Source organism: Conger conger, chromosome 7 (genome assembly GCF_963514075.1).
Source record: "Conger conger chromosome 7, fConCon1.1, whole genome shotgun sequence".
Classification (NCBI taxonomy): Eukaryota; Metazoa; Chordata; class Actinopteri; order Anguilliformes; family Congridae; genus Conger; species Conger conger.
The window spans coordinates 39,988,605-40,009,211 of NC_083766.1; the positions used below are offsets into that span (position 1 = coordinate 39,988,605).

Genomic DNA, 20,607 nt, shown 5'->3' on the forward strand with positions numbered 1-20,607 from the left:
CTCGATAAATGGACTTTATGCTGCTAAATGCCTTGTCACAATTTGTGCTGAATATGGAAAATAAAACGTTTTCCGTTAACCTACCCACTTCAATGATGGCTTAGTTATCACTGATAAAAACTGTATAGCTGAATTCATTAACCAGCACTTTATCAATTCCGGTTTGAAAAATGTTCTCTTCAGAATGCTTCTGGCCAGTCTATCAGCAGTTCTACCTTGCCAGCAGAGACAACCATATTTTCTGCCAAAATGTCCTTGTGCTTTGCTGAATTCATTATGACATTGATCTGAAATATCGCCACTGGACCACTGGCAGCAAAATATTGGCTGAACATCAGTGACCAACCTTCATATTTGACAGTCGTTATGGGGCCCTTCTCCATTCCTCTTTTTTGCTGCCAAACATGTTGATGGTGTGTATGGCATGTCTGATGGTATATATAGTTTTGCGCTTTGTGGACCTTTTTTGTACATGTATTACGATGAGAAAAACCTCATCACTTTACCCACACACATTTACCCACATTTCTATACTTTTACAGGTTGGAAAATCAGTCATTCATAATTCCATACTTTTCCCGACTTTCCAGATCTGCAAAAGAATCCTATTGCACCCATGCATACTTGTTTCCCTGCTGAAGTTCTTCATTAATTTCTTCAAATCAGAATTGCATTTGCAGAATAAAGTTACCAGGTTTGAAAGGCACTTAAGGGGTTTGATGAGAAATGTATACCCAGGAAGTTAGTCTAAATAGATGTGCTGTACAAGGAGCAAGCTACACCAGCAACATTGGCATGGTAGACATCTACAAACTCACTTTTCATGGTGGTTAACTGGTTTTACTGGGAGTTAACATTTGAAGATTTTTTGAAACATAAAAAAAATACATTGACACTGTTTAGATTTAGGTTTAGTGTTTAATCTTAAATTATAGTAACTTTCTACATGCTAGGTGCCTCAAACACTTTTCTTGCCCCCCAAAAAAGAATGAGTTTAACCTTACATTTTAAATTATTTTTAACTATGTTAACCACTCATCTCAGACACCAACCCCAGAATTTAAGCCAAAACTAAGGTTATTGATCCACAATTTATTAGGTAGACCTGTACACCAGCTTGCTAATGCAAATATCTAATCAGCCAATCATGTGGCAGCAACTAAATGCATAAAAGCATTCAGCCTGGTCTACAGTTTCAGCTGTAAGGCCAAATGTCAGAATGGGGAAGAAATGTGATCTAAGTGACTATGACATGTGGAATGGCTTTTGGTGCCAAGACAAGGTGGTTTGAGTATCTCAGAATCTGCTGATCACCGGGGATTTTCACGCACAACAGTCTCTAGAGTTTGCAGAGAAAAACAAAAAACATCCAGTGAGCAGCAGTTTTGCAGGCAAAAAATGCATTGTTCATGAGAGAGGTCAGAGGAGAAGCTGACAGGAAAGGGACAGTAACTTAAATAACCACCCATTACAACAGTGGTATGCAATGTGTCAGCAGTGCTCACTGAGTATATGTGCAAGCTTGGTGAACAATTGTTTTTGGGGAGTTTAATAGATACATTCTGAAAATGTATATGATTAGCCTTGTCACGTTTCATGTTTGTCACGTCATATTTCATGTTTAGTCATTGTCTTAGTTACGTTATTGTCATGTCACGTATTTTGTTAGTCTAGTCTCGCCACGTTTTTATGTTTTATTTCTTGTTACGTTTCATTGTCATGTCATGTTATGTTTCATGCTTAGTTCTTGTTACCATGTATTTCTTTATCTTGCCATGTCATGTTATAAAGTTTATTGTCATAATTTCGCTAACTTGTTATGTCACGATTTATGTTGTGTCATGTTATGTTCTGTTCATTGATTAGCATACATTTTTTTGTGTCTTTCTGCAAACCTTGCATTCCTGCTTTGTCTCTCTCCCTGCCTGTCACTCACACCCTAATTGTTTCAATTTTCCTTGTCTTCTTACTAATCTACTAACTTTAGATCAGGATTGGGTAATACTAACATTCTATCCATGTGTTCACGTTACCTTACGTTTCTTGTGCATGTCATTTACTAATTTACTAACACTAGGGCAGGATAAATTTATTACTAATGATTACTAATTACCTCGTTGACTCAATCCTCCACACCTGATTTCCATTCTCTTGCTGCTCTCCAGCTAATTGTCTACACCTGTCTACACCTGCATATAAAGCTCAGTTTCATGTCTTTGCGAAATTGTTACCCACGATGACGACGCAGACGCAGACGCAGACGCAGACGCAGCACCCGTCTCAAGCCTAAGGTTCAGCGTTGAAGTCAAAATCACACCTACCATTCTGATGTACTCAAAGTGGCCCCCTTCCTGCTGGAAGTTGAGTGGATGGTGGTTGCGAAGCCAGAGGAAGGACACGTCAAGTGAGGGATCGTGGGATGCCTTGCAGCTGAGTACCACACTCTCGCCCACTGACACCTCCACCCGCGATGAGGACAACTCCACCCGTAAGGGCTCTGCAACAAGAAATATCACATCCAAATGTGGAGGAACCCATGCCAATTATTTTATTTCTTTTTTACTGTTACAAATTAATTCTGCTGAATTAAGTTCCAATCACAGTTGCAATTTAAACATTTTAACAAGCTGTTTCTGTGTTTCCACAAGAAATTAACATCAGATCCCATGTAATGTAAAATGTTTGTTTACCTAGTGATTATAGTATATAATTAACCACATCTAGTGCAACATTAATTGATAATATTTTTACAAATGTCCTGGAGAATATTAACTGTGGGTTAGTAATAAATGATATAAGTGACCATTTACCAGTATTTGCAATATTCAATTATCAATTACAGAAAAAGAGAGCAGAAAATTGCCACAGATATATAAGAGTAAGGACTGATGAGGCAATTAATGCCTTCAGAAATGACCTCTTAAAACAAGAGTGGAGAGGGGTTTATACAGATGAGGTGAATTCTGCATATGATTCATTTTTACATTGTTATTTTGCTCTATATGATAAACACTGTCCAACAGTTTTATGTACGGACAAACATAGTTATAATAAAAGACCCTGGATAACAAAGGGTTTACAAAATGCATGTAAAAAGAAAAGCAAACTTTACAGAGACTTCATCAAATCTAGAACAGAGACTGCTGGAAAAAAATACAAGTTGTACAAAAATAAGTTAATCAGTATATTGAGACAAGAGAAAAAGAAATATTATAATAAAATGTTACATCTAAATAAAAACAATATTAAGGGTACATGGAATATCTTAAATACTATAATAGGGAACAAATATGGATCAACGGATCTACCCAACCATTTTGTAAAGGACAATAAGGTGATTAAAAACATGAATGAAGTGGTAAATTAATTTAATTCTTTTTTTGTAAATGTTGGGCCTAGTTTAGCAAATGACATTATAAAAAAACATGGACAAACAGAAAGTGGCTGGAAAGGGGAAAATAAGGTGACACAGTCAATGTTTCTAGGAGAGGTGAGAGAAAATGAAATAATTTCTGTGGTAGCTAAAACAAAAAACAAGACATCAACTGACAGTGATGGAATTGACATGAAAATAGTAAAAATTACTATTGATTGCATAGTCAAACCACTATGTTATGTTTGCAAACTTTCATTTAGAGCAGGTGCTTTTCCAGAGGGGATGAAAACAGCTAAGGTCACTCCATTATTTAAAGCAGGAGATAAACACAGTTTTAATAATTATAGACCAGTATCATTGCTTTCCCAATTTTCAAAAGTGCTAGAAAAACTGTTTGTTCAAAAATTAGATAGTTTTATTGAAAACAACAATTTATTGAGTGAGAGTCAATATGGTTTTAGGACAAACCGGTCTACAGGTCTTGCAATAATGGAAATAATAGAAGAAATTACAACAGCAATTGATAGAAAGAAATTTACAATAGGGGTATTCACTGATTTAAAAAAAGCATTCGATACTATAGACCACTCGATTTTAATTTCTAAGTTAAATACATATGGGGTGAGAGGAGTTGTTCTAAAATGGTTAACTAGTTATTTAAACAATAGACAACAATATGTGCAATATGCTGGTAATACATCAGAATGTATGAAAATTGAATGTGGGGTCCCACAAGGTTCAGTTTTGGGGCCTAAACTTTTTGTTTTATATATAAATGACATCTGTGTAGTTTCAAAATTATTGAGGTTTGTGTTGTTCGCAGATGATACAAATTTCTTTTGTTCAGGAGATAATTTAAAAAAATTGTTCCCCTCCGAGGAATCGCCACCTTAACGTGGTGGAGGGGTTTGTGTGTCCCGGTGATCCTGGGAGCTAGGTTGTCGGGGGCACTGTCAGCCCCCACTAGGGTCTCCCAAGGCAAATTGGTCCTGGGGGAGGGGCCGGACTAAGAGCGATTCAAAGACTCCCATGACACGGCCACACAAAGACCCAGTTACCTCGCCCGGAAAAGGGAAACCGGGGCCCCGTGCTGGAGCCAGACCCGGGAGGGGAGCTCGTCGGCGAGCGTCTGGTGGCCGGGCCTTATCCCATGGGGCCCGGCCGGGCACGAACTGGTCACGTGGGGTCGCCGCCCTGTGGGCTCACCACCTGCAGGGGTCGGCATCGGAGTCGGGTGCTTTGCCCAACGAGCAGTAGGCAAAGGCGGGGATCCGGGCGTGCTGATCCTCGGCGTCGCAGACTGGTTCTGGGGACGTGGAACGTCACCTCTCTGGTGGGGAAGGAACCGGAGCTAGTGCGGGAGGCGGAGCGGTACCAACTAGATATAGTTGGGCTCACCTCCACGCACAGTACTGGTTCCGGAACCAAACTCCTGAAGAGGGGCTGGACTCTGTTCTTTTCTGGAGTTGCTCAAGGTGAGAGGCGCCGGGCGGGTGTGGGGATACTCACAAGCCACTGGCTGAGCGCCACTGTGTTGGAGTTCCACCCGGGGAACGAGAGGGTCGCCTCTCTGCGACTACGTGTCGCTGGGGGGAAGGCTCTGACTGTCATTTGTGCTTATGCACCAAATGGCAGTTCAGAGTATCCGGCCTTCTTGGAGTCACTGGGCGGCATCCTGGAAAGGGTGCCACCCGGAGACTCCATAGTTCTGCTGGGCGACTTCAACGCTCACGTGGGCAATGACGGAGAAACCTGGAGGGGGGTGATTGGGAGGAACGGCCTGCCTGATCTGAACCCAAGCGGTGTTTTGTTATTGGACTTCTGTGCTGGTAATGGATTGTCGATAACAAACACCATGTTCGAGCATAGGGTAGCTCATAAGTGTACTTGGTACCAGAGCACCTTAGGCCAAAGATCGATGATCGACTTTGTGGTCGTATCATCAGACCTGCGGCCGTATGTCTTGGACACTCGGGTGAAGAGAGGAGCAGAGCTGTCAACTGATCACCACCTGGTGGTGAGTTGGATCAAGTGGCCGGGGAGGCTGCCTGACAGACCCGGTAAACCCAAACGTGTAGTGAGGGTGAACTGGGAACGTCTGCCGGAGGCCCCTGTTCGCGAGGTCTTCAACTCCCACCTCCGGAAGAACTTCTCACGCATCCCGGGGGAAGCTGGGGACATGGAGTCCGAGTGGGCCATGTTCAAAGCCTCCATTGCAGAGGCGGCAAGCAGGAGCTGTGGCCAGAAGGTCATCGGTGCCTGTCGGGGCGGCAACCCAAGAACCCGCTGGTGGACACCAGCGGTGAGGGAGGCCGTCAAGCTGAAGAAGGAGGCCTTTCGGGCTTGGCTGGCCCGGGGGTCCCCTGAAGCAGCAGACAGGTACCGGGTGGCCAGAAGGGCTGCAGCTTCGGCAGTTGCTGAAGCAAAAACCCGGGTATGGGAGGAGTTCGGGGAGGCTATGGAGAAGGACTTTCGGTTGGCCTCGAGGAAGTTCTGGCAAACCATCCGACGACTCAGAAAGGGAAAGCAGGGCTTGTCTCAGGCTGTTTTCAGCAGGGGAGGAGAACTGCTGACCCGGACTGGGGATATTGTCGGGCGGTGGAAAGAGCACTTCGAGGAGCTCCTGAACCCGAACAACACGTCCTCTGTGGAAGAGGCAGAGCCTGAAGACTCGGGGGACTCTGCACCTATATCCCTGGCGGAAGTTGCTGAGGTAGTCAAAAAGCTCCTCAGTGGCAAGTCGCCGGGTGTAGATGAGATTCGCCCTGAGATGCTGAAGGCTCTGGACATTGTTGGGCTGTCTTGGCTGACGCGCCTCTTCAGTGTCGCGTGGAGGTCGGGGACAGTACCTGTAGAGTGGCAGACCGGGGTGGTGGTCCCCATTTTCAAGAAGGGGGACCGGAGGGTGTGCTCCAATTACCGGGGTATCACACTCCTCAGCCTCCCTGGGAAAGCTTACTCTAGGGTACTGGAAAGGAGGCTCCGACCGACGGTCGAACCTCGGATTCAGGAGGAGCAATGTGGCTTCCGTCCTGGCCGTGGAACAGTGGACCAGCTCTTTACCTTGGCAGGGTTGCTGGCGGGGTCATGGGAGTTTGCCCATCCAGTCCACATGTGCTTTGTGGACTTGGAGAAGGCTTTCGACCGTGTCCCCCGGGGAACCCTGTGGGGTGTACTGCGGGAGTATGGGGTACCGGGGCCGTTGTTACGAGCCATCAGGTCCCTGTATAACCAAAGTGAGAGCTGTGTCCGCATTCTCGGCACAAAGTCAAGCACGTTTCCGGTGGGTGTTGGACTCCGCCAAGGTTGCCCCTTGTCACCGGTCCTGTTTGTGGTATTCATGGACAGGATCTCAAGGCGCAGCCGAGGTGAGGAGAGTGTCCGGTTTGGTGACCTCAGAATCGCATCTCTGCTTTTTGCGGATGATGTGGTTCTGCTGGCTTCATCTGACCGTGACCTTCAGCACGCACTGGAGCGGTTTGCAGCCGAGTGTGAAGCGGCCGGGATGAGAGTCAGCACCTCCAAGTCCGAGGCCATGGTTCTCTGCCGGAAAACGGTGGATTGCTCCCTCCGGGTTGTGAACGAGTCTTTGCCCCAAGTGAAGGAGTTCAAGTATCTCGGGGTCTTGTTCACGAGTGAGGGTAGAAGGGAGCGTGAGATCGACAGGCGGATCGGTGTAGCGTCAGCAGTAATGCGGGCGTTGCACCGAACCGTTGTGGTGAAGAAGGTCGATTTACTGGTCGATCTACGTCCCAACCCTCACCTATGGTCACAAGCTTTGGGTAGTGACCGAAAGAACGAGATCGCGTATACAAGCGGCCAAAATGAGCTTCCTCCGTAGGGTGGCCGGGCTCAGCCTTAGAGATAGGGTGAGGAGCTCGGACATCCGGAGGGAGCTCGGAGTAGAGCCGCTGCTCCTTCGCGTCGAAAGGAGCCAATTGAGGTGGTTCGGGCATCTGATCAGGATGCCTCCCGGGCGCCTCCCTTTGGAGGTTTTCCGGGCTCGTCCAACTGGGCGGAGACCCCGAGGGAGACCCAGAGCCCGCTGGAGAGATTATATATCTCTCCTGGCCAGGGAACGCCTCGGGATCCCCCAGGAGGAGCTAGAATGCGTTGCTGGGGAGAGGGACGCCTGGAATACCCGGCTTTGCCTACTGCCCCCGCGACCCAACTCTGGATAAGCGGGTTATGATGGATGGATGGATGGATGGATGGAAATATTGAAAATGAAATGGTTAAGCTTAAATCTTGGTTTGATGAAAATAAGTTATCGTTAAATTTGAAAAAAACTAAGTTTATGGTGTTTGCTAATAAAGAAAAGGATGACATCTCATTATCTATTGATGGAATTAACATTGAGAAAGTATCCGAGTTTAGGTTTTTGGGTGTAATAATGGATGAAAATTTGACATGGAAATCTCATATATCACATGTAAAAAAAAAGGTGTCCAAGAATATTTTTATTTTGAACAAAACGAAATATGTTTTAGATTGTAACACAATGAGAATGTTGTACTGTTCACTTATACTGCCTTATTTGTGTTATTGTGCAGAAGTGTGGGGTAACACATATATAAGCAATACAATGCCATTGCTTTTACTACAGAAAAGAGCAGTTAGAATTATTCACAAAGTCAAATTTAGAGAACATACTAATGGATTATTTGTTAAGGCACGGTTATTGAAACTCAAAGAGATAATTGAACAGCAGACATTATTAATTGTGTTCAAAGCTAAAAAGAGAGTATTGCCAAAGAATGTGCAAAAACTGTTTGTGTTTTCCTCAGAAGATGAAAATCATAGAAGGAGATTGGATTTTAAGCATCAAGTTGCTAGGACCACTTTAAAACAAATGTGTGTTTCTGTTAGCGGCGTCAAACTTTGGAATTCTCAACAGAAGGATTTAAAGGGTTGTAGAGATATCTTTCAGTTTAAAAAAATGTATAAAGAAAGACAAATTAGACAATATGCATATGAAAATTAACTAAGTGTTTTGAACTTGAATATGATTTCTATTTTACAGGTTATTTTGTTTTATGTTGTTGGAATTAAGGGTGTAGGTGATGGTGTGGGTGAAGGTGTATGTTAATGGAAAAGGCAGACCATCTAAGAATGTTGTGTTCAAGTAAGGGGCAGACAAAAAATAAGAATTATATTCTTCTTTCTGCTCCTTTCCAATCATGAAAAGCATTAATTTGACAGATGTGTTGTGGACTTGTGTGTTAACTTTATATTGTAATGTGCATTTTCATGAAAGGAACAAATAAAAATGAAATGAAATAGTGAATAGGTAAGCTGGCAACAAGGGGAACCGTTTACAACAGTTGTAACAATGCTTAATCCTGCATTGTATTGTAAAATGTCCGTATTATAGTGTTATGGCATTTTGTTTGTGAGCTATACTGCCCTACTAAGGCAAAAGACCTTAACTCTCCAGAGTGTGAAACTGAGAAAAATGACTTAATTGACAATTAACTGACAATTGAGTTATAGGTATAATATTATGATTTTCACATTTTGTAGTGTATACCTGTATTCATCCATCTACAAAAACATTTTTAACCCAAATTTGACCTTTGACCCTTTTTTGGAAGTTACTGTATTCTGCCTTAGTATTGCCCACAAAATGACAATTGGTCATACCAAGGCAAAAGACCTTAACTTCTATTTTATAGCACAATGTTATGATAACAATGATAAATTTCACTTAAAATGTAAGCAATATTGACCCTATTGGACTCACTATGATAAAATGGCTTCACATTTATCAACATCATATGAAAATGATAGATCAGTACGTTTTTTCTGTATTTCATACTCATACTAGTACCACACAGGCAATCGCATGATTGATTCACACACTCTCTCTGACAGACATCAGTATTAACAATGAGAGTGTTAATGTTTTAATGCATATAAAACATGTTCTTCTGTTTGGATATGAGGCACTAATTTAGACTCATTGGCTTGTTTATTTGGATAACCAGTAGCCTAGAACAGCAAAGATATTTCAGAATCATCCCATTGTAGCATCTTAATGTTGAAAGCCAGTCTGCTGAAAACATAGTAGGAATGAATATTTCTTGGGATTTTACTTGCAGTATTTGCATTATTATCATATATACAGGAATAAACTTTGATGATGTGTGTAGGTCTTTTCGAAAATTATGAATAAACACTGTATTGATACATTTTCCTGGATAGAATGGAAACTTAGAACCAAATGTAGATGATGATAAAAACAAAGTTCTCCCACACAAATTAGGTAAGATTAGGATGTGATTGGTTGCCTTTATTTGGTCATTTTATATGACTGCAATTTAAAGTAAAGGAGTCTGACAACAAAGTTTAATTGTTGCTATTTAATTAATTTATTAAATTGGATAATGGAAATGAAAGAATGGTTAGAGGTGAATGGAAATGGTGTGTGTGTGTGTGTGTGTGTGTGTGTGTGTGTGTTTAAAGATCAGAGTTGTGTGAGTCTGCAGAAGGGCATGAGGCCTGATTGTTCCCCTCCCTATTCTTCTTTAGTCATTTCGCACAGTTAATGACCTCCAGAAAAAGCTCCTGGTAGCTGGCATCAGGGGGACACAATTCTGCAAAATCTCCTTCTTCTTGACCTCCTCAACACCCAGGTCCTGAGATCTCAGGGTGGAGGGTATGCAGGTGTTGAACTTCTTTTGCAGGAAGTCCACCTCCATGAACTCTTCTGCCCCACGAGATGTCTTGACCCACATGGACCTTGACCCACGTCGCAGTTGGATCACTTTCAGGTCCACCAGTCTGGGCATTTTCTTCAGCTTTGCCATGGAATGGCCATCCACCCAGTCCCTGATGGCCTCGTTTTTGAGTTCCATGACCTCCATCATCTTGTTTTTGACAACTGACACAAAATCCTCAAAATCGTACACCACTCCTCCTGGTCTGCGTCTCATCTCTTGTTCCACGCCATGATGCACACTGTCAGCACTCATGAAAGTGTGACCAGGCTCAAAGAATTTTAGGGTGACATCTTCAGTTGATACTAGATTGGAGTTGACCAAGGACACAAGAGACGAAAGAAGGCATCAGTTCTTGTTTTTGGCACTGCAGTTGTCAACCCAGTAGATGATATCTTTGCAGTCCCTCTCTTTTTCTAGTGCCACCACATATGCAGATGTGATCTCCTTTGCACACCGCCCTGCAACTCCTTCGTGCCAGACAACAGAGATGTTTTCCTTTTTATTGGTTTGTTCTCCCACTGATTCAAATGTCTCGTGGTAAACACAGATGGGCCTGGTGAAGAGCACAGATTTCACACCAGGCATTCTAGGAAGCATTATAATTTCATGCAGGTTTACAGTTCTGACTGACGTACTATTGGGCCAGTCTCGATCTGCATCGGCACGGTAGTGTAGCCTGGTTTCAACAGCTTCAGCCTTATGTTTTTTCCACTTGTCACACTGCAGACAGTTTTCCGGGGCTTCCTTCTGGTGTTTTTCCTTTGTGTGCTGGTCCTTTCACACTCCTCCTCTCTGAGTTTGGCAAAACTGATGTTCTTAGACCTTACTGCTTTTCGATAGGTGTCATAGGTGCACTGGTAGCCTTTCTCCAAGTAGTCAGCTTGATGCTGATGTCACTGGGGAGATACCGGCGGCAGGGTGCATGCTCCCTCCTGTAGTGGCTGATGGTTTGATTGAAAGACTCGATATGAGCATACAAGGGTGCCAAGCTTGTTTGCAGGCTCATGTGTCCCTCTCTGGTCAGCAGGTGGGGCTAGGGCTGATGTTAGTTCTTTGCCCATCACTGACAGGAACATACTATCATTTGTTGGATGATAGCCTATTGTAGAAAGGAAGAAGAGTTTGCATACTTGCTGTGGGTTTCCGCCTGCATCTTTCAGCCTATAGATGAAAGACCTGCTTCGCCTATTTGGGTTTGCACAGACCTTTGCCCTTGGGACCTGGCTGACACAATGAAATACAAAGGCTCTCTTTTCTTTGTATGTAAGGTCCCAGAAATCCCGCTATAGCTTCCGTCGGTGGTCCTCTGAAAATTTGGCAGAGCATTGCCGCCGAAACTTGATTCCACATGGGGCCCTCAATGGTGGTCTACTGATGGGCTCTGGAAGAGGAGCAGGAGTTGATGTTGCTGTGGCCTCACAGCTTGGGACAAGCTCCTGGACAGAGGGGTTGAGGGGTTGTCTTCTCTGGGGCTGAGGCTGGTGCAGCTGGTGGAAGTTGTGGGTCTGGTGCATTGACATGGATAAGCTCAGGCAGTGACATGGAGGGCTCAGCAGTCACAGAAACGAGGGCAGACAGTGCATCGAGGGAAGGCCCTGGTGCCATCAGTGAGAGTGGAAGGGAGTCTTCAAAGACTGCTAGGGTGGCATCTGGTGTGCTGGTGATGAAAATGTCATCTGCTCCATAGAACAGATCTAGACAGCTATTCAAAACGGTCCACTCCAGTTTTGCAGGGGGCATGCATGAACTGTCCACTCCAGTTTTGCAGGGGACATGCTGCTGAATGTCTCCAGAAGTAGGCGCAACAGAAACTGAAATGAATAAAAGAGCATTAATTAGAAACATGCAGCTAATTAATATTACATACAGGAGGATGTCTATGAATCTGACCCCCCCCCCCCCCCCCATCACCCCATTACATTGATCACCTATACTGTGAAGTAAAAAAGTGGACAAATTAAGTTTTCTGTGAGAAATGTATTGGCAAACTCACGTGCACACACAGCGGTCTACATTTTAAAGCTTCACTTTGCCCTCCCTAATTGCATAGATGGAATTGACAGCCTGTTGCTGACAACCTGGGAGTTTTGACTAGCTGGCAGCAAGTTTTAAAAACTCGTGGTGGATTTAATGGATTTGCTTTCTCGGCGGATGTTTGGCATGGATTTTAACCAGGGTTCAACAAAAGGTAGGCTGTAAATGACTACATTCCTGCTGCTGGTGTGTGGGTGTGTGTGGAAGGTGTATTGTTGTGGCTCCAACCAACTCGCGTAGTTTTCAGTCAGTCATTGGCAGGCGAGAGCTAGCCTATGAGAAGCAAATTTTATTTCAGTTCTACATGTAGCCTTGTATCACGGGCTGTGAATTAAGATATCCTACAAGCCATGCTCTAATGCACCGCTTGATACTGGATAAGTTGTTGATTATGGCTTGCAAAGTGTTTGTGTCTAGTTTGTGAAGTAGGTTAGCCTACTAGTTTGCATCGCTAGCTAAAGGCTACCGCTAGCTATTACTGGATTTTAAGTTAGGCTACCAAGATTATCTTTTTTTTTTTGCACCCGTGTGTCATTCTTACCTTGATCTTGGCATTTACGTTTCAAAGCCATCTCCACCATCATTTTCCCTCAAGAGTATGCCATTCTTCAAACCTAGATGTCAATAATCTAACACAAGCAAGCACTGCAAAACATGTACTGCATACACATTATTGAAGTTAGTGTGTGTCTGAGGTGATTTAATTGCATATAATACATAGACATAACGCCGTAACTCCAGCGTGGGAAAACAGTAACTTTACTTGATGGTCGATCAGAGCAAGGCAGCGTGCCGTAACTTCAGGGCAGCGCACCGTAACGTCATTCAAGTGTTCAGGAGCAGCGTGAAATGAAGGCATAGAGCAGTATCTGACGTTACGGGCTTCTGCCACAGTTTCCCCTTCTTGAAGTTAAGGCAAAAACATCATCTTATTTCCCCCAAAAAACAACCGAATTGAAACTTGATGTTTGTCTACATGATAAAACTTATGTTTATTGTCCTAAAAATGACAATAACTCATTTTCGCCCAAAATCTAAGTTACGACCTTTTGCCTTAGTGCAGCAGTATAACATACATTTATGCCTGGTTATGGCAGTTATGACAATGTCATCTAGGATGTATGACATAGTTCAAGTAACGTATTACTAAAAGCTCTCCACACCCACCTTTAATTGACAGCATGATGGCCCTTTCGGCAGTGCCGAATGGGTTCTCGGCCCGGCATGTGTAGGTCCCCTCGTCTGCTCGGCTGGAGTCCACAATTCTGAGGGTGTTGTTCCGGAGCACCATGATCCTGTGGAAAAGCGAACGAAGAGGAAGGGAACAAAAACAAAAACAATCAATACAGAAAAACAATCAATCCTAGAGGGAAGTACAATTTCAACTGCTACCTGTACAACAAAGATAAGGACGAGGGCCAATATATATATATATATATATTTTTTTGGAACAAAGAAACAAACAAACAGAGCAAAAGTGACCAAAGTTAATTATCCAAACACTGCTTACCTAGCCAACTAAAAATACCGATACACAAAGCAAGTCACAGAGACAACAATTAAGGTTCACAGGGAGGTAGGGAGGGATGGGGAGAGGTGCTGCTTGAAGAGGTGTGTCTTCAACTTGCGCTTGATGGTGGGGAGAGATTCTACAGTTCTGACCTCAACGGGGAGTTTGTTCCACCACCGTGGAGCCAGAACAGACAGTAGTCGTGAGCGTGATGTGGAGGTTCGGAGAGGGGGAGGTGCCAAGCGGCCTGTGGAGGCTGAATGAAGAGGTCTGGCAGGGGTGTAGGGTCTGATGATTTTTTGTAGATAAGCTGGGGAAGACCCTTTAACTGCTTGGAAGGCTAGCACCAATGTTTTGAATTTGATGCGAGCCATGACAGGCAGCCAGTGGAGGGAAGTAAGCAGGGGGGTGACATGTGAGTATTTGGGAAGATTAAAGATCAGACGAGCTGCTGCATTCTGGATGAGTTGGAGGGGTCTGATGGCGGACGCTGGGAGGCCAGCCAAGAGGGAATTGCAGTAGTCCAGGCGGGACAGAACCATCGCTTGGACCAGGAGCTGGGTCGAGTAGGGGGTGAGAAAGGGGCGGATTCTCCGTATATTGTATAGGAAGAACCTGCAAGACCGGGTCACCGCCGCAATGTTCTCGGAAAGGGACAGTCTGCTGTCCATCACCACGCCGAGGTTCCGTGCACTGGGTGATGGTGTGAGTGTGGTATCCCCGAGGGAAATGGAGAGATCCAGATGGGGAGAGGTATTAGCAGGGATGAATATCATTTCAGTCTTGCCTGGGTTGAGCTTTAGATGGTGGTTGTCCATCCAGCTCTGGATGTCCCTCAGGTAAGCAGAGATACGGGCTGAAACCTGCGTATCAGACGGCGGGAACGAGACGAAGAGTTGGGTATCGTCCGCGTAGCAGTGGTAGGATAGCCCATGTGCAGTGATCACAGGGCCAAGGGAGCGAGTGTAGAGAGAAAAAAGAAGCGGGCCAAGGACTGAGCCCTGGGAACTCCTGTGGCGAGGGGCCGAGGTGTCGATACCGAACCAGCCCAGGCAACCTGGAAGGAGCGACCAGAGAGGTAGGACTCAATCCAGTCCAGGGCTGTGCCACAGATGCCCATTGCTGACAGGGCAGACAGGAGGATGGAGTGATCCACAGTGTTGAAGGCAGCAGAGAGATCTAGAAGAATGAGGACAGAGGAGAGGGAGGCTGCTCGTGCGGCATGGAGTGACTCACTGACGGAGAGTAGCGCAGTTTCTGTCGACTGGCCCGATCTGAAGCCAGACTGATGGGGGTCTAGCAGGTTGTTGTTAGGAAAGAAAGAAGAAAGTTGAGTAGAAGCGGATGATGGAGGGATCCAGAGCAGGCTTTTTTAGCAGCGGAGTGAAAATATGGAACGCTTCACGAATTTGCGTGTCATCCTTGCGCCTAAGAGTCGGCGTTCTTCTCTGTTCCAATGTTCCAATATGTTCCAATATCGGAGCCAATCACAGGCCGTCCCTTGTTCCAATTTCCAACTTTGACCAACTTTGACAAAGCTGCTCGGCCAATCGGACGGCCGGATTTGTTCCAAATTCGTCACGTGTTTGTTCCAATTTCATCACCTGTTTAGCCGGCCAATTGTAGCTCTTTCTCCGTTTTGACTCAAATCGGCACGCCGGCCATTGCTCTCGCATCGGTGAAAGGTAAGCTTTCAATGTGTTTTCTAATGAAATTTATATTAAAATCGGAAGAATGATTTATATTTTCGTGTTCGCGATGGTCAGAGCGGGCTAGCCGGTTGGCTTTCGAGCCGTTTTTCGGGCTATTTAATACATTTGTATGACTTAAACGGCACCAAACTCGTTAATGTTAATACACAGAATGAATGAACTTTCCGGGCGTATAAACACATTATGTATGTATTTTTACATTAGAAATATATCGTAAGACAAAGCTGGCATGTCGCACGTTTCGTTTTAATTATAAAACGTAATATTAGTTTGTTTGCAAGGTGGATAGCTGAACCGGAGACCGAACAGGAACCATACAGTAGAATCGGTGTGTACAGTACGAGTAATGTTTTGACTCCCCAGTGTAATAATTTCTTTCGAAATGTTTAAGAAATTTTTTGGCATAAACGACAACTGTCAGTCAGTAATGGCATCTCAGTCGCTCATTTAAAATATATCACAATTTAAAGCATACTTTATGTAACTTAAACTGCGGGCCCCTCCTTTCTCCACTGAGAAGAATGAATGGTGGCTTTTGCGCAGGGGCCATGCTAATCTTCTCTGTATCGTTCCAATTTTAGTATATGTGCTGCCGGAGCGAAAATTACTCCAGTACTGTAAATGCAATCTCTTCCTTCCTTGACATTGTCTAAATATTCAGACTTAAAATAACTGCATTTAAAATTCTGGGCATTGTAGTTTTAGAAGTTATAGGTGTACAGAGCTGCACAGAGATAATGCCTCAGATACATTTTCAGTTTTTCACTGAAAATTTGAACATACTTTGAACAGAAGACACAAAAGCAACAGATAAAAACAACTGGATGAAATGCAACACATTTGTGTACTGTCCCTTCTCACACAAAATCTTCATGAAATTATGTCACTGTGCGTGCAGATATCAATGCTGTAATGTTGGACAAGCTGGTTCTTGGAAGTAAAAACTCTGGCCTTTTTGGGATTGCTTGAAAGATGTCAATTTATGAGATTTACAAAACTTTTATAAAAGCTTCAGTGCAAATTCCATGTGTATCAAATCTCAGTAGGTCCGTAAATGCCTGATAAGTGCTCCTAACTAGCCATACTGAAAATAAGGTACTGTTTGAAAATCACTTACTATTTGGCATGTTAGCCCCTTCGCACAAGCGCCCTGGTGGCCATGGCACCGGTGCAATGAGACATTCAGACATTCAGTGCTCCTGCAACCAAACTAAGAGTAGAAGTGACAAAGTCTGTTCTGATTTCATTGGTAAGTGATACAAGACAAAAAAAATGAAATACAGAGTTTCCAAGAGCCACCACTGCCATGTAGTTCAACCAGTAAACAAGCACCCCCTGCTCAGTCTGCAACTACTGTGACAGATTGGACAATAGTGTCTATCTGGGGGCATGGGCTCTAGGATACATATAAACATTTCACCACCAAAAATGTGTATTCTATCATAGCAACAAGATGAAGCCAAAAATAGCCTGTAGATATTCCAATACAGTGGTGAAAAATTCTCACTGAATAGCAAAATAAACAAGAGAGTTTCTGCGTAATCATACTATGTCATCATACTGTCAATATCTGCCACTAAATATGCAATAAATATGCAATCTTACCAGATTCAGTGATCTTTTATTGTCTTGAATAATCAAAGTGAGAAAGTGATTTTAAGTCACTTACACAGACTAAGATTCCAGCATAACAGGGATTTTGTTACATAGTCATTTACAATCATTTGTTGTGGTGCAATTGTTGTTTTCCTCTGGTTTTTGAATTATAGCCTACTAATTTACCCGACTCATTGCTAAACCAATTTCCTACCATGTTGACCTGGATTTGGGGAGTTGGCGAGAAGAGCAGCAGGAAGAATGAAATCTCGGACCTTTACTTTGCTAGATTGTTATCTGTTACCTGCATTCTTCTGACTGTCTCGACCCATTTCTGATTTCTGAATGCGGACTCTGTACCTTAAACCCCTGGGACTGCTATTCTCTGTACCAACCCTTCGCCTGTGACCACGACCAAGCCTTTGCCAATCTCCACTGTTATTGTTTGCTGCCAATTGAACTCTGTCTGTCTAACTACGAAAATAAAACCTACTTCCTGGTTGCATCTGGTTTCTCTTTTCGCCAGCCTGACAGAATTACTGTTAGAAAATTTTAAGTGAGTGTAAAGGTAAATCCATAAATGGCTTCAAAATACATTGTATGCTGTTATTATGGTTATTATGGCATTGAGCATCAGAGAAATCAATTGTATTGCTATATCGACTTACACTCGAAGTGAGCACTTTGGGATTTATTAGATTTATTGGTCTTCTGCTGCTGTAGCCTATCGACTTAAGAGGTTTGACGCATTGTGTGTTCAGAGATGCTCTTTTGCAAACCACTGTTGTTGTCAGGTGTGGGGGACAGAGGAACCAAGCGCAGACTCAGGGGTTACAAGAAAATAGCAGGTTTAATGATGTAGATGAGGGGCTGACAGAGCGTATAATAATTATAATGAATAATAATAACAAATATTATTATTATTATTATTATTATTATTATTATCATAGTCATGTTTTAATATAGGTGAATGACATCGATTAAAGATGTCTAAAAATGTCACAAGGTTTGATAAGACCGAAGTTCCCAACACACAACTTAACTGACAACCTAGATTCTGATTGACGGAATTAAATCCAAGTGAATTCGCATGACCTGTCACTATTTTGAAGAGCAATTTGAGGCAAAATCAAGACGGAGCTTGCTGGTAAACTCAGACAAGTCTGTGCAAATAAATTATTTCCAGGAGAGAAATCATTGCACATTAAGTGAACCTGCACATTACACGACCAAGGGGGTTCCCCCACACATTACGCCACACACACACACACTTTTTCTGTAACTTATACATATTACAGTGAAGTCATTAAGTATTCAGACAGACACATTTTTTTTTTATCAACTCTTTAAAATATATTGTCTTTAAGACAATATACAGTACAGTGACACATTTATTGTTGTTTTCTCTCTGTACTATGTGATTAAAGACTTCCAGCTGCAATTTGGGGTTTTGTCCATGCATATTGGGTGAACTATGTAGGAATTACTATTTAGACCTATTCATATCCATCCATTATTTAGAGGACCAAAAGTAATTGGACAAATTAACATAAACTGAAATAAAGTTATCATATACAATATTGTGTTGCAAATCAATGACTGCCTGAAGTCTATGACTCATAGACATCACCAGATGTTGCATATCTTCCCTGATGATACTCTGCCAGTATAATGCAGCTACTTCAGCTTCTGCTTGTTTCGGGGGCTATTTGCCATCAGTCTGGTCTTCAGCAATTAAAATGCATGCTCAATTGGATTGAGGTCAGATTATTGACTTGACCAGTGAACGACATTCCAGCTTTTGGCACCAAAAAATCTCCGTAGTTCTTTTGGATCATTGTCTTGCTGCATGGTGAAGCTTCATCCAATCAGTTCTGATGCATTAGCTTGGATCGGAGCAGTTATCTGTATACATTCTAGCCTAACAATGGCCTGCTTTACTGGCATTGACACTCCTTTGGTCATTGTGTTGAGAGACAACAACAACTCTAGACCTTTTGCTAGCTCTTTTATGCATATTGTGGTGACCCATGGGGTGAGAGGAAGAGAGAGCGAGAATATTCAAAGGTCCAGCTGCGCCTGTCCAATCAGAAGTTTGTTTAGAGTTCATTGTTCGCATTCCCCACGCGCCTTTCCCCGGTGTTGCTGGCCTTGGTTCTGACCTATTAAATACGAACTCGGGAAATACACATGGTTAATAATTCTCCCGAGTACTTGGCGTCGGCTCACAGGTCGTTCCACTCCCGTGGTGTACCGCCATATTTCCTCCCCCTTAGCTCCAAGCCCTCGGCGGGAGCGTTACAATATAGGCCCTCGTTTTCCTGGAGTCTCCCGGCTCGGTGTTCCACCTTGAATTTAAAACTTTGTAATTCCAGGAACCACTGGGTCACCCTGGCATTAGTCTCCTTACACCGGTACATCCAGGTCAGAGGGGTATGATCAGTGATGAGGATGAACTCTTGCCCGAGGAGGTAGTACTTTAGCTTACCGACCGCCCATCTTATGGCCAGGCACTCCTTCTCCACCGTACTATAGTTCTTTTTGTGGTTTAGTAGTTTCCTGCTGATATATGTGATGGAGTGTTCCGTTGTGTCCTGTATTTGCGATAGTACGGCCCCGAGTCCGGTCTCGGAGGCGTCGGTCTGTAACACAAATTGTCGGGAAAAGTTAGGGGTGGTTAAAACCGGTTCATTCCCCAGGGCAGGTCTGAAGGCGCGATCGGCGTCCTCAGACCATTCCACCGTGTGTCGTTGGTCCTTCTTGGTCAGCTCGTGCAGGGGGGGGCGCTCTGGTCGCGAAGTCTGGGATAAATTGGCGATAGTACCCCACTAGGCCCAGGAACGTGCGCACTTGCCTTTTTGTGGTGGGTCGTGGCCAGTGAGTGATCCCATCCACCTTCTGGCTCTGGGGCCGGACGCACCCTCGTCCCACGGTGTGGCCGAGGTAGTCGGCCTCCTCCAGGCCCAGGCGACATTTAGCCGGGTTAGCACTGTGGTTGACAATATCATCGAGATAGGTGGCGACATACTCCCTGTGGGGCCTGAGTAGGTTGTCCATGAGCCGTTGGAAGGTGGCGGGGGCTCCCTGCACTCCAAAGGGTAGAACCCGATACTGGAACAGCCCATCCGGGGTGGCAAAGGCCGTCTTCTCCCTCGTCCAGGGTGCTGAGGTAGCGAGTGGGTCCCAGCCGCTCGATCAGCTCGTCCACCCGGGGCATGGGGTAGGCGTCATATCGTGATATTTCGTTCAGCCGGCGGAAGTCATTGCAAAACCGCCAACTTCCGTTTTTTTTCCGGTTTTGGGGCCAATACTACTGGGCTGGACCAGGCGCTTTGGGATTCCTCTATGATCCCCAGGCCCTTGCAGGTGGGAAAACACGTCACGGTGTTGGCTTACCATCTCGCGGAGTTCTTGTCGTAGCCGATCGGTCAGCAGGTCTCCGGTGGCCACTTCCGGGGTTCCGGTGATGCCACCTGTTGTTATGCAGAGGGGAGCAGAGTCGTGCACGGGTTCGTGCCACCTCTTTAATAGGTTAACGTGATATTTTTGGAGCTGGTGCCACCTGTCTGACTGTGTAGTTCACGGGGCCGACTTTGGCTACCACCTCGTAGGGGCCGTGCCACTTGGCCAGAAACTTGCACTCACTTGTGGGGATCA

The 20,607-nt window shown here is 44.3% G+C and overlaps 1 protein-coding gene and 1 pseudogene across 1 annotated transcript in view; both read right to left on the reverse strand.

The window, feature by feature from the left end:
- The window catches only part of LOC133133178 (contactin-5-like), a 175,338-nt gene that overhangs the window by 52,383 nt on the left and 102,348 nt on the right, over window positions 1–20,607 (reverse strand). The window contains exons 10-11 of the mRNA XM_061249245.1: window positions 13,300–13,427; window positions 2,322–2,497 (exon numbers count right to left, since the gene is read on the reverse strand). Of these exons, the coding sequence (XP_061105229.1) occupies window positions 2,322–2,497; window positions 13,300–13,427 (304 nt within the window). The remainder of the gene's footprint in view (window positions 1–2,321; window positions 2,498–13,299; window positions 13,428–20,607) is intronic.
- LOC133134177 (U6 spliceosomal RNA) lies at window positions 15,890–15,962 on the reverse strand (annotated as a pseudogene).